The sequence below is a fragment of the Solea solea genome, chromosome 18 (assembly GCF_958295425.1).
Source record: "Solea solea chromosome 18, fSolSol10.1, whole genome shotgun sequence".
NCBI classification, from domain to species: domain Eukaryota; kingdom Metazoa; phylum Chordata; class Actinopteri; order Pleuronectiformes; family Soleidae; genus Solea; species Solea solea.
In genome coordinates, this window is record NC_081151.1 from 12,649,545 (window position 1) to 12,664,600 (window position 15,056).

The 15,056-nt window shown below is 38.9% G+C and overlaps 1 protein-coding gene across 1 annotated transcript; it reads right to left on the reverse strand.

Moving 5' to 3' along the window:
* Positions 1–1,224: 1,224 nt before the first annotated feature.
* Positions 1,225–5,729, reverse strand: LOC131445248 (ornithine decarboxylase 1-like). The gene is made up of 11 exons (XM_058616187.1): positions 5,594–5,729; positions 3,910–4,058; positions 3,581–3,718; positions 3,237–3,410; positions 2,945–3,117; positions 2,615–2,831; positions 2,447–2,530; positions 2,112–2,271; positions 1,894–2,009; positions 1,591–1,805; positions 1,225–1,493 (listed from the first exon to the last, which is right to left on the reverse strand). Exons 3-11 carry the CDS (start codon positions 3,680–3,682, stop codon positions 1,355–1,357), a joined length of 1,380 nt encoding a protein of 459 aa, XP_058472170.1. The 5' UTR covers positions 3,683–3,718; positions 3,910–4,058; positions 5,594–5,729; the 3' UTR covers positions 1,225–1,354.
* Positions 5,730–15,056: the final 9,327 nt, after the last annotated feature.

Sequence of the window (15,056 nt, forward strand, 5' to 3'; positions counted from 1 at the left end):
GGTGTGTGACATGTGTGTATCTGTATGTGCATGGGTGTTCATATACAAAACACAGTTTAAACATGGTATTTAACATGTCTCTCAGTAATATGTGCTGACCACTAGATGGTGCTCTTGAATCCTAAAGTGATTCAGAAGGCCTTATGATTTTATGTGGTCCCATTTGGACAAAACACACAATCATTTTGGCTTTGAACCTAATGTTTTATTTATTTTAAAAAAAGAATACAAAACTTCTAAAACGTTTCCACAGGAAAGCTCAATGAAATCACCATCCCATCTCATGCGTCTACTTCAAATGTATGGTTAAACATAAATTATTATCACAAATAGATTCCTTGCCTCATGCAAGTTACAAAAAGTAAGAATATAATAAAATAAGGAGGAGGAGAGAAAGGTATGCAGTCTGCTTCTTGAGTCCCTGTGTTTTCAGTGTTAATCTTGAAGACTTTGGTTTTTGGTTGCCATTGACCAAGACATGAATGAAGACGATATGACGGGTAGCAGAAAACTTAAATATACAGATTACATTGCTGTCTCAGAAGTTATTACATTTGCTGCAGCCACAGCAGCCAGAGTCATCAGCAAGATTCAAGCACATTATATTGTCTTGGGAGTATATCACATTTTACTTGTGAAGTAAATTTGGCCAGAAAGGGCAGAGAAGCATTTAGAGAATAGACACTTAACAGGGTGACAAAAACAATAAAACGGTGTTTGCTGTTTGAACATCTTAAGGACTAACACTTTGGAGTTCTGTACAGAAGTGGAGATCAAGATAAATATTAATATAGCAGCCACATAAGGAGTTAAATGACCCCTCCAATCACCTCAGAGTTGCTAGCCTGGACTGTGACTAGAGCTGTTGAGTAATATGCCAATATAAATAGCATCTCTTCACCTCTGACCATTTATACATTCATAAAAAGTATGTCTGAAAATGATGAGACCTGAGGTGGAAAGCAAACTTCAGTAAAGTGGTTTTCTGGTTTATTCAGCAAAGTAACACTTTACTTTTGCTTTTCCAATTCAGCAAATACAGGTTCAGTCTAGTACAGTTGTTACATTAAACTCAAGTAGAAGTGCCCTGCACACTCTGCCTAGAACCCACAGAGACACTTGGGGTGTGATTTAGCTTCAATTAATTTAAAGCATCCATCTCCAGCTTCCATACAGAACACAGACATTTTGAGCAGCAACATGCCCCCCCCCCCCCCCCCCCCCCACTCCCCACTCCTCCTGTCAAGTAACTGGCCTTAAATGTTCATACATTGGGATCAAAAGGAAGGAAAAAAATCTCCCCAAAGAGAACATTCTCCAAATTGAAAATTAGTGACGCGACATTACTCGGCATTTAAAGCACACGGGCCTGACAAGGCTTGGTGCGCATCTCCAAACTGCTCTCTTGGCCACAGCAGGCTGTCACTTCCAACAGGCGAGACTCTTCCACAGGAGCTGGCATTCCCTGGAGATTAATCTGCTGCACATGTTGCCTGAAAAAGACAATGCCGACCAAAGTTAGATTCTCTATGGACCATGACATGCACAGAAAACGATTAGACTACTTTTGGCTTCTGTGACATAACTCACCAGGAAGGACGGGACATGACGTAGTGAATGTCAGGTCTTTGGAATCCATTGAAGGTGGAGGAGGCAGCTACGGTGTAGGCACCCATGTTTTCAAAGACCAGCCAATCGCCCACCTGCAGATCAGGCAGGAAACACTGCTCAACAATGCGATCCAGTCCATCGCAGGTAGGGCCCCAGATACTGCAAGGGTACATGACTTCATCTGGCTTTGGCTTCTGGGGAGGGCAAAAGAGAGAAGGTTTCTATCGTGACAATTTCTTTGATTGATTATATGCATGTTCCAAGTCTTGCTTTTCCAATTACCTTATGCAGTACTGGGAAACACTGAGCATGGTCATAGAGTATACAGTTGAAAGATCCGTATACTCCGTCATTGACATAGTACATCAGAGTCCTGTCAGTGGTCCCTTCATCTTCATCTGAAGCAAGCAAAAATAATTTTAAGACCGAGAAATGTGATTTTGGTCGGAATAAAGTCATATAAGGAAATCATGACAATTATTTTAAATCCAGTCTGTTACCATCAGAGACTGACTCATCATCCATGATGACCTTCTTGGCAATGATGTTGACAACCAGTGTGTATGCAGAAGCTACATAAAAGCGCCCTGGCTCAGCAATGATCTTGACACCAGTGTCGGGGAAATACTTGTCCAGGGCAGGGTTGATAACAGCTGTGATCTAGAGAGAATAACAAGTTTTCACATTATTCTGTCAGGAAAAATGTAATCTTTTGCTAACGTTAGTTAGCAAAACCTCCTAGTTTTACTTTATTGAGAGAGAGAAAATATATTTTGTTCAGCCCTTGACGAACCAGCTCATGTAATTAGTTAAAACATTAAGTATTTAATCTTACCTCTTCAAATTTGAGTTCAGCATCATCTGTGCCCGGGAATCCACCACCAATGTCCAAGAGATCCATTTTGAAGCCAAGCTCATCCTAAATGTCATAAGATTAAATCTTAGTTTACTTTGATGCAAAAACTCAGAAATTAGCTGCATATGTATTTTAATCACAACTCACCCCCATATGAAAAACACAGCGAGCATCAGCAATGGCCTGCTTGTAGGTCTTCGCATCAGTACAACCACTGCCAACATGGAAGCTGACACCAACCACATCCAGCCCCAGCTCCTTAGCTCGCTCCAAAAGACCTCGACAGGATTTGAGTTGGGCCCCAAACTTCACACTCAGGCGACAGATGGACTTTGAGTCATCAGTGGCAATTCGTAGCACCAGCCTGTGTACAAGGCCCAAGTAGAGTTATTACTTAAAAGGACAACAATTCAGATAAGGTAGCAGAGGAATTAAAATAAAATGTCAAGTTTTTATAACACAGATCTAAAATCTTACTTGGCATTTTCATGACAACGGGCAACTTTCATGAGTTCCACTTCACTATCAAAGGTCATCATCTGGACCCCATGAGCAGAAGCATATTTGATCTGAGAAACTTGCTTGCAGGGGTTGGCGTAGATGATTCGGCTTGGATCCACTCCCAGAGACTGAACCAGCTGAATCTCTGTCTACAGGGGGAAAATACCAACAGTCAGAAAAGAAAATATAAGTTTGACAAGTTGTCAACCAAAGCAAACCGTCAAGTTTGTTTTTTATTTTATGCTGTGGACATAATTTCAAAACACACCTTGCTCGCACAGTCAAAGCCAGTTCCCAGGGACGCCAGTGTCCCAAGGACTACCCGGCTGTCGTTACATTTGACAGCGTAGTAAGGAGTGATACGAGGCAGGGCCCTCACCCAGCGCAGGTGTTTCTTCAACACATCTCCCAAGTCACAGACGTAGAAGGCATCCCTTTCATCCTGTGAAAGTGAAGCAAAGAATAAAATCTCACTTATTATAGACATTTTTCCTATGGAATAAAATGTACATTGTGATATTTGTGATACAATTTGCAACAACCAAGGACACAGGAGATAATGAGGGGGCGAAAACAGATAATCTGTGTGTCCCTTTATCAATGGAACCTTACCGTAAGAGATGACTCATTAATCTTCTGCTCCACAATATCCCGGGCGGTGAAACCCTCCTCCAGGAATGGGAATTCAAACTCGGTGGGAGTGGCAGTGTTCATGGTCACAACAGGTCCTTTTGATTACTCACCAGTAAACTGTTAGAGGGAGGCACACTGAGATTACATTCAGCTTTGAGAACAGTGTCTTTTGTGTCCTTGATTTCTGAAGCCTATTTTGTTCTCACATAGCGCAACACAACTAATGCTCAAACACTTTTTTGTTTGTTTAATCTGTACACCACAACATAATACAGCAACAAGCACACAATCTGCGATGATACACTTACTTGAATATGAAAGAACTGGGATTTAGTACTGCTGTTCCTCAGGTGCAGAGAAGCCAAGGTGGTTCACCAGTGAATTGAAACCCCTTCAAATAAGACTCAAGGCCAGGGCCTGCTGAGAAGCCAGTGTGTGATTTCCAAGAGTTAAGATTCTGCAGACAAGAAATAACAGTTAGTCATATAATAGCTTTCAATTAAAATGTATCACATTTCTTTGATGAAATGTTCCTAAATATGGTAAAAGAGAATGCACATTTATGTTTGTTTCCATCCACTGCTCTTATTGTAAAATATTGAGAATTAGTTCACTGAGATAAGCAGTCAGTATACCACCACAATAGTATGAGATGGTGCAACTGGATGATGCAAATAAAGCGCATCAAGCAAGAATACAAATTGAGACATGAAAATGGTGTTCTCATATTTTGTCAAAATAATATTTTCTACTTGCATCAAGTCAAGGATTGTGGCCTTTTATCTTCTGTCCACCATTTCCTTTTTTCTTTACTGTGCATTAAAATGTAGAAACTGGATTTCTACTTAGCCATACTTGCCTTTTATCAATACACCAATTTTTCCAACTCCCATCATGCATAAAAGCTTGTTCAGATATGCTTCGCCTGTATTTAGGTTTCGTTATGTGAAACTCAATGTGCGGGTTGATAAGACAACTACTTAGCAGCTCTTTGGTTGGTCTCACACTATGAACAAATGTACTGATCACTTGACTTAACTGTTTAACAGTGTAGTCATGAGCACATTTGCATGTTCTTCAAACCACCATTGTTACACTGTAACACCAGGGTATTCTGGAACACTTTTTTTTCAGCCCCATCTCACATCATTGCAATTATACATCCCACCAGTATTTCTATACATCTGTGCAATGATACTGTGCCATTGCACTTCCTCGTGTCGTTTCCATAGTGAGAGGTGTATAGTGTAAATGTGACAAATACTATTTAGAATATTTTTATTTTTCACAAAAACGTAACTACATCACGTAATCTCGTGTAATCGAATTTAAAAAGCATACATCAGCCATCAAAGTGTTTTAAAACGCTCCATTTTCCTGTCATCACATACGCAGCAAAGGGGGGAAAAAGGAAATCAATGAAATGACGATGCGCTCAAATCCCGCCCACTCAGGATTTAATCCAATCACTAAAGTATACGCCTATATCTTAAAAACATCGTCACGTAAACGAACCAATCAGCGACCACGACATGATGCCTACGTCATTATGCCGGTTCCTGCTCGAGCCCGGTCTGCCATGAGGCTAACGGGCTATTTCATTTCGATGTGGTTTGTTCAAAATACCCTCAAACAGACCTTAAACGAACAAAATCTTGCGTTGATACGTTTAAGTCTGAGGTTTCACAATGTCATTCGCGGTAATACGTCAATTCATGTTCCTACACACACAATTTAACTATTAACTGATAAATCAGTCTGCCATGCCCAGCCACGTTGTACTGTTGGATAACACTTACACACGGTTCTGAAGTTAAGTTACATGACAATAAAAACGTAACAGCCCTCAATTACCGTCCTTCCCATTGTTCTTTTCATAAGACGCCATTACTGAGCCGGCTTTTAAGGTAACGGTTGCTAATATCACACAGCAAATATTAAAGTATAATACAACTATTTGTATGACACCGAAGGAAAACAATTTTCGCTCACCTTAAAAAGCATTTACAAAGAGTTTGCCCATTAGACAAAAAAAGCCCGAAAGAAAGAAGTCGGCCACTGACGCTGAAGCCCCGCTGATGCGTTTGAAAATGGAGTAAGAGCTGGCGCAGTGTCGTCAGTATTTATAGCTAGCTCGTAACCAAGGCAACGCAGCCAGCTGGAACCGGCCGCCCATCCACGAATGAACCGGTTTAGTCTTGTCATTTCATCCACATGGTGGGAAGAACGATTAACCCACACTGGATCACTTAATCACAATTTATTTATGTAAAAGATAATGTATGTATATACACATACTTCAACGACTAACTGATAACTAAATTAATCAACTCATTTTGTAATCCATCAATGGGTTTGAATGTTTATTTTAAAATTAAAACAAGTTCTTAGATTATTTGTTTTTCACTTTCTTAGAAGTGAATATTGTTTGGATTGTTTGCTTCACATAAAAAAAGAAATAATTCAGACTGAATCATTTTGCTCTGTAGACAAAAAACATTTATGGTCCAAAGGATTATTTATTAATGCATCAATGTAATGCATAATGAGGTTTTGGTCCAAGTAATAGAGATAATTTAGACTGGCCAATAAAGTTAAGTCGCGACAGAGTAGTACACACAAGATGAGACAATGTTGACCATAAAGTTTATAAAGGTCTCTTTCCCGCTGCCTCAAAGTGACATAAATGATGAACGTATCTCCAACTTAAACCGGATCAGTGTGGGATGTTTCAGGGGACTTCATGGTCCCTAGGCAAAAGAGACCTGGGGGCCTACACTAAACCGAACAGAATCTACATTTTTCCCTGTCAGTGACTCCCCAAATAAGAAAAAAAAACTAAGGATAATTCTGATTCTGCAGCCCTAACAAGTGTCCTATGCTTCAATCTTACTTTGTGATGATGATGGTCAGAGGTTGTGTGTATTTGACATGGCCAGCTGTGATAAAAGAGGCCTGCGCTGCATTTGCGTTAATCCCAGAGGTGCTCAGCATTGCTGGCAGACAGTGACAGTCGGCTGGTCTCTGTGTAGCCTGGTTTCAACAGCAGCTTGTTCAGTCTCCTGATGAGATTAAAAGGAGATTGTAAGACGACTTCAAAGAGAACAGGAACATATGTCACAACATATGTCAAGTCAGACACGATGCAAATGCACCTGTTGTGTAAATACATACATAAACACATGAAGTAAATACTGTAATGGTTTGAAAATATGACCAGTATAATATGTGCACACATTACAATATTAAAGGTAAGTTGAGAACTCATTATAAATCAAGACAAGAATATCTCCTAAAGATTTAAAGATGTAAATCAGAAGTTAAAGAGGCAGAAGTAGGGAGTCTGTTGATAATACATGGCTAGATCAGTCAAGACAGTTTTCTCATAAAATTGGTCAAAAAGTGAAAAAGAATAAATAAAAAAAAATCCACAAGCAACTTTAGCTGAAATACTTTTTTGAAAGATAATCTCAATACTTTTTTTTTTGTTTATTGTTGGGGCTCAGTGTCAGAGCAAGTCATCTTTCAACCTGAAGGATGTGTGTTTGATTCCCGGCTCCGCTAGTTTACAAGTCAATGTGTCCTTGGGCAAGACACTTAACCCCATGTTGCTCCTGATGGTGTAAAGCAGCTTTGAGTGGTCATCAAGACTAGAAAGGAGCTACAGTATATAAATACAGACCATTTATTGCAATGTTTTACTGAGGTTGTTATATGAGGTTATACTGTATGAGGTTGCCATTCTGAGGTGTTGTATAATTTGATTTTAATACCATTAAAAGTAAAACAAATATTTTTCCAAAGAAATATTTGTTTCTCCAAAGCAGAAGGTGAATTGGACTTGTAACTGGAGGGTTGCTGGTTCGAATCAAGGGCTGGAGTACCCCTGAGCAACGTACCCATTCCCCATCATTACTTGGACACTAAATTGATCCCCGCTATGGGGGGGCTATATCCAGTGTGCTCCTAGTGCTGGTCCCAAGCCTAGATAAATGGGAGGGTTGTGTCAGGAAGGACATCTTGTGTAAAAATCAAATGCCAAATATGTGGATCATCCGCTGTGGCGACCCCTAGAGAGGGAGAAAAAAAACAGTGTATACTCAGTACATGTACACTACCAGTCAAAGATTTGGAAACACCTTTCCATTTACTTGAATGAGGAAGTGTGTCCAAACCTTTGACTGGTAGTGTATATATATTATATGTATAAACCCCCACAAATGACCTTTTAAGAATAAGATAAGACTATACTTATTATCATATTAATCCCCATAGTTAAGTACAGTGGTCCAGCTGTTCACAAAATAGACAAGACAGTATATAAAATAAATCAGGAAAAACATAAAAAGGCAGTGCAAACAGTAAATAAAGACATAAATAGTAATGCAGTCATCAAGTCAGGTGATGATAAATAGATAAAGTAAAAGGAAAAAAGACTGATGCTACATACTTGGTACACATCTGAGAAATATATATATAAAAAAAAAAACTTGAGCAGAACTGTATTTATGGAGCAAGTGACACTGTCCAAGCTCACAAAAAGAATAGTCTTCAATGGGAAAAAAAATGACATATGCCACTTACAACAGTGTTTAAAAAAAGCCTCTCATGACAGTTGTACTTCAGAGCAGTATAACGATTTTTCAGAGCCATCAAACTCCTGACGCCTAAACCTTCCACCCTCACTGCACAGACTAATCGGTCCAAATCTTGCTCTCAGAATCATTTGGTTTGCAAGCAGACATTACCGAATGGAGAAGAATGAAGAATTTGGTCACTATAGCCCAGCATTACATGTGGAAATGTTGCACAGGCATCAGTTCCAGGACACTAATAGGAAACTTCAGAGCTTCATGAGGATCACATATCTGTGGGCTTAATTTCTTTTCCAGGTCTTAAAGCCACCAGCAATATGGCATTCTCCTTTTTTGCACGGTTTCCAGTCCAAACTTCTGCGGGGTTAGTGAATGAAATCACTTTTTATTTGAAATGGTTTCTGCATTTAAAAAGCATAGAGGAAAACTTGTAAGATGACGAACTCTGTTTTACTTTCTTACATTCCAGCTTTTGCTGAGCCCTGCTCTGAATCTGAACTTGTTCTCGCAGGCCTCCTGTGCCTCTGAGGCAGGAAGTGGGCTCACACTTGGGGGCTAACTCGTTTACAAAGTTCTAAATCACAAGATTGCAAAAAGCTTAAAATACACAACACAGCAAACCAAATAAATTATTTCTCCTCACCCCACACCGCAAAAACAGCCCTACTCGAAATAACCCAAATATTCTTACATTGATTTTCTCGTTTAAAGAAAAAGAATCTGTCAGTGGGGTCAGCAAACTTTCAATCCGTGAGTTTTACTTCTGTATATAACACAGACTTAACGCACAAGGATTTCATAAAAACCATTGTTTTAGCTTGTTACTGGTAATTAAAGCTGAAAGTATGCTGTAATATATTATTAAGAGATTCTTTTTCTAGTGCAGAACTTGCTTGACAAGAGTATATTTCTTTTTAGACAAAAAAAAATGGGAACAATCTTGGAAATAAGCTTATTTTACTTTCTTGGGTATCATTTTATGCAGAGCAGTCAGCACTTTGATTTCTGTTTCTTCATTTCTTCTCCCTCTACATGTCTGCTACCTTCACTTTCACCTTCACCCCTCTTCTTGTAATGTCTATCTCTTGCACTGTGTGGACTTTCTGTTATCTTTACAGTGGGCACATTCACAAGGTCTCATAAAAGACAAAGATGATGCTTGTTGGTAGCAAACCACAAGCCTGTGACCCTCAGTGTGTATCTCTGCATCTGGCTTTGGAACAGTTTTATCATCTTTTGTTCCTCTACTACCCAGTGTGCATACGGAAAGAAACCAAAACTTTCCTTGACATTTTCGGTGAAGGAAATAATAAACGCGGCTTTACTTCATTTGTATCAAGGCTGATGTTTGGCACAAACAAGATAACTCACAAAGGAGATGCTTCTAAACTCATTGGTTTTGCGTCACGCACTGTGTTTGTGAGACATCATGTTATCAACGGATTATTGTTTTTGAGCTGACTAGCATTTCATAAGCACATTAACTATCATATGACAGTATATAATGCTTGTAAACAGTCTGTAGTAGTAACATAACAGTAACACGGTTGGACACAAAGTTGAGCTGAATAAACATGCTGCTAATGTGACAAATGTAACAAAGTAAATGTCAATTACTGTAACAAACCCCCTAAACCAGGTGTATCTGGTATTTTATTTGTTGATCCAGGTGCAAATCTTTACAGTTTAGTGTAAAGTATTGAAATTATATAGCTGCATCTCGGTGTCAGAATCTCCACGTCCCCTCCCTCCTCCCCACTCTGTCTCTCAGGTCTCAGCCCACTTCGTTGGCATTTTTTGTTTTTTTTAACTCAAGCATTCTGCCACTGAGGTTATGTTGCATGTGTCTGTCTGTTTATGAGAAGCATAATTCGTAATGATGAGAATGGCTTCTGATGAAATTTTCTGTTGTTTGTACTGGCCCAAAATCAAATTGATTTTTGTGACGATTTTTTTGATTCTTTTAACAGTTGTCAATGTCAACAAAAATGTTGCTTTTGAGTGTACTGACACTGTGAGAAACTAAGCAGCCTTGGTGCAGGTTTGTGTCTCTTAGTATGACGTGTCTGTGGGGTCAAAAGTGGAGGATTGTCCTGTTTAGTCCTCATTAGAGGTTAAGGCTTAACCTGAATAGGCCTATACCTTGGAATTTTTGACTGACCCAGACAGCTACAGTACTTTGGCGACTGCATATCTTTGCAAACTTTGCATGTTTTAGGCCACTGAAAGCATATGGCACTTTCTTTATTGTCTTCACAATACTTCATTGGCCATTCCAGATTCTAGACCACCACCTCACCAACCCCAAGGAACACATTCACACACACACACACACAGAGAGCTTATAATCATCTTAAAGCTCTGATGACGCCACCCAGATAGTTGGGTGTAGAGTTGAAAGCTCTGTACTACACAGACAATGAGCCATGACCAGCCAGCCACAGAATGTGCAATGTCATACAGTAAATGTCAACAACAGTATTTTTATAAAGTATACTCCCCAGAGATGCCTTGTAATTTAGGTCCTGCTCGAGAGTTTGCCATGTTACCATAATATCTTATGGGGGAAAAAGATGGAAAAGCAACATTTGTTCTTGAAAGAACTCTCTGCTGACTGAGCTCATCCATTGTCAGGTCACTCACAAGGGTAATGCAACACAACTCCTGCTGTCTTGATGTCTGATGTATAAATAATCTAGTTTTAAATAGATTACTTTCTGTACCACATAAAACATTGTAAGCTTTTATAAAGGATTCCCCAGCACAAAGGAAACACTGCAACTGAAGCCCCAAAACAGATAATTGTGGTGTAATGATATGTTATTCATTATTATTTAACACTTGGGCCGCACTTTAAATGTGGATGCTTCAAATAACTCTGTAATTCATGTAATTTGAAGCGTGCTTGTATGGGATACTGACAAAATAGTCCACGTTTTACATAAAGCTGACTGTCTATCTCAAAGTCTATAGAGAAAATAGGAATAGAAAACACAACACACAGGATCCACTGCTGCCTCCATCAGTAAGTTAAAATGCAAGGTTTCAAATCCTTTTGTTCAGATATACAGTAGTAAATATAGTAAAAAGTAACACAATCATTTAGCAGTAGACCAGTGGCTCCCTTGTGCTCATGTAGCCCCCCAAAAGAGGATGATATTCTCTTTGGGCTTTGGTGCGGGAGAATGAGCGTTTTACAAAGCAAACCCGAACATTAGTTTTCACAGGAAAAAGAAGAAGGCTTTTTTTCCCCCCATTTCGGCTTCTCCCTCACATGCGTGGTCTGCATATTTGATTTGGCAGAGCCCTTCTGCTTCCTGATGCAACTTTCCCTTTTATCCCGGCTTGGGACTGGCACTCGGAGTACACTGGATGTGCTCCCCCTGCGTGGCTGGAGTCAATTTAGAGTGTCCCTGTCTCGATTTGAACCGGCAACCCTCCAGTTACAAGCCAAGTTTCCTTTCCATTTGGCCACGGCTGCCCATCCAATGTACCATTAAAACAGCTAATATATTCTAAAGATGGTGAACACATAAGCAGAGGTAGACTTCAATAGTTCTAAGCATAAGAGAGCAGAGCACAGTCAACTGTATGTAAAACACTGATTATGTGTAAGTGCCTCTTACAACAACACCCCCAATGAACTGAACAATTTCTTTAAAGTGCTTGTTTAAGCAGCAGAGAGGATCAGAAGCCAAAATCAAGCATTATCATCAAAACCCCTGAGGGAATATACATAAACGGAGTCAATTATCAAACTGAGAGACAACAAGTTATGGACTCTGCACATCATAAACAATACACACATAATTCATATTCACTAATGTTTCAGACATTAGTGAATATGAATTATATGTGCATGTGCATATATATGTACTAGAAAATAGAATAGAACGTTATTGTCAAGCCACAGCAATTTTTCTTCTTCTTCACAAACATTAAAGTTATTAACTCAATAACTTATCATAGATTAACAAAACTGTCTCCTAAAAAAACAACCTCAGTAAATTATAAAATAAATAATGTAAAAAGGCTTACATTTTATTAAATCTACAAGTCAAACGAATGCTACACTGCATTAAAATAGTTCAAATCAAGCCTAAATACAACCAAAATGGATCAAGAGGTCATTGTAATGATAAGCCTTGACACTGTCACTGGAGTGGAGGGAGGAAAGCTTGTATTCTCTGGCCATGTGCTGACTCATCATCTCTTCATCTTTCAAGGTTGAGCTGCACAGAGTTTGTCCTCTTGGCTTAGGCGCAAAAAAAAAAAAAAAAGAAAAAGAAAAAAAAGGGTGATCATATTTTCACTGGAACATCTTTTGTGCTTTCCTGGATGGGCCTGAAGCAGAGCATGCTGCCTCAGCACATTTCAACTCCTTTGATCATTTTGGAGGGAAAAGGGTTGCAGAGAAGGCTCCAGGTTTTGGTGTCATATGGTTTACCACTGCTATCACGTTTTCTCCATGAAACTCAGGACAGAAGAAGTGGAAGGTTTCAAAACTGAACTCAGTATTCCTATGAACACCTTGCCAAATAGTAGCAGTTCTTTTTTTTTTATAGAAGGAAAAGTGACACAACTGCAAGTGTACTACATGAACTATAGTTAATGCTTTTACGGTATAATAGAAGCAGATAACTATCTGGAGTTCACAGATAACCACCAAAAACTACTAAAAACATGATAATCACACTCTTTGAGACAAAAAAAAAAAAACCTCACATAACATAACAAGCAGGATTGTTTGCAACACACTATTGGTGTGGGAGAACAAGCGTTTTACAAACTAAAGTTTCCAGCATACACTTCAAAAAACCTGAACTACCACTTTCAAATATGCTGATTAACACCAACTGTCAACTGGGTGGAAATCATTTAGTGTATCATTTTCCACGGACAATGAGATGTAATACCCTGGGCAATCCTTACTGTGAACTGTTTCTACGGGAGTCACTCACTTATCTAGAATAGTTCCACTGAGGAGAATTTCCCTCTTTATCTGAGGAAACAGGAAAGATACTAAAATCATCAGATACTGTACGCTTTGATTGATCATCATCGCATTAAAAGATCCTTTCACTTCCCCTTGTTTATATTTCAATCTGAAACACGTGATGATTTGCTGTGAAGGTGCAGTATGTCACATAAGCAAAAAATCAGTTTTTTCTTCTTCTTTGTGATGGCCCTGGCTGACCCACTTCCTGTGGCCTGATTGCCAGTTGTCATGGTGAACTAAAAGCACTGTGAGGGGAAAAAGGGGGGCCAATTGCCAGGAAGTCAGGTTAAATGACTCTACCAGATGACACTTTTTTTGTCGGACAGTTAGTCAGTGTCACTGTTGTGCCAACACAAAGAAATAAACTAGGATACTGCTTTGTCCTCGAGCCATAGCAACACACTTCCTATTGATCTTTCAACAGGAACTTGGAGGGGAAAGCTTCCTGTTTTTTTGTTGTTTTTTTTTAATGTTAACATGACCATGATCTATTTAGCTCTAATCACAGAGACAGTGGTAGAGAACATCATCCTGCCCTACAGCCAAAGAGTAGCTGGTTTGTGCTATTAAACCGCACATTTTCAGAAGTCCGAAGATGGTAAGCTTAGCATTAAATTAAAAAGTGACCCTGTCCATTGATAAGATCGAACAAATAAAGTCTGATTTCAGTCTTGTATAAAGTACCTGAAAGTATTTTTATTAGGAGAAAAAGACTTTGGTAGAAGTTGTAGCCACCTTTTACAAATATTACTTGAACAAGTCTTATGACATTTACTGTACTTAAGTATAGAAAGTAATTTTCTGATATAAAATGTACTTAGGTTTTAGCAGTAAAAGTATTTAAAAAAATGTGGAGAGTCAATGGTAGAGTGCATCGTTCAACTTTCAACTGGAAGGTTGTGGGTTCGATTCCTGGCTCCACTAGTCTACATGTGTCCTTGTGTTGCTCCTGTATTTTGCACATATTAAAATGACACACTTCCGTATTTATGTCGAACACACATCATATTTTGTTGCGCAGTGTGATTGGTCGTCAACATTTGTCGGAAGAAAACCCATGATTCACAGTTGGTCAGCAAGAAAATGCAGCACAAATATAAATTAAAAAAAACAAAAAAGGTTTAAAACCTTTAAAGCTTACTAATTATTAAAATGTGTTTTATACTATAAGTGGAAAAAAGTAGAAAACAACCAATAGCTTTGTCTGAAATATTCAGAACACATCTGCTCTTCCAGATTTTAAATGCTAAGCTAATCAGCTGCTCGCTCTAGTTACACATGTACCATGTGGATATCAAGCCGTCTATTATCCAAGTCTCTACAGATACATTTCCCCACAAATAACAGACATTTATTTTTTAATCTAAGGCCCAGAGGTTGTGTATTTTTTGAAAATTGAGGTTTTCTCCTCCACTTTTAAAAATAATTCTGTCCATTCCGTTGTGCCGTCAAATGCACACCAAGTCAACAGGTGGCGATATAACTGTAGCTGTGGCGCTTTTATGGCCAATCAGAACACAGACGGACAAAACAACACAAGCTGTTACAGAAGGCAAAGGACAAAAATAAACTGTACGTGTAAACATGTTAAAAAGTCCAATTAGCAACACTAATATGAACGCAAATTTCGCTATGACACCATGACTCAACTGGCCTCAAAGAATTTAACATGACATAGTGCGTGTGACGTTACAAGACAAACACTCTTCGCAATTCTCCAAAATGTGCGTTTTCAGAGACCTAAGCCACATTTACCATGTATATGAAAGGCCAAACCACAGCAAAAGTTAGCGTTTTACTAAAATAATCAACTACATCCAGTTTTTTTCTTTTTAAAATGCTGAAATTATATTTCACTATT

Coding starts and splice junctions, on each gene's coding strand:
- LOC131445248 (XM_058616187.1), bottom strand. CDS start 3,682: ATGAACACTGCCACTCCCACCGAGTTTGAATTCCCATTCCTGGAGGAG. Junction 2,531..2,614: donor GCTGTGTTTTTCATATGGGG/GTGAGTTGTGAT, acceptor TATGACATTTAG/GATGAGCTTGGCTTCAAAAT. Junction 1,494..1,590: donor GTCATGTCCCGTCCTTCCTG/GTGAGTTATGTC, acceptor TGTCTTTTTCAG/GCAACATGTGCAGCAGATTA.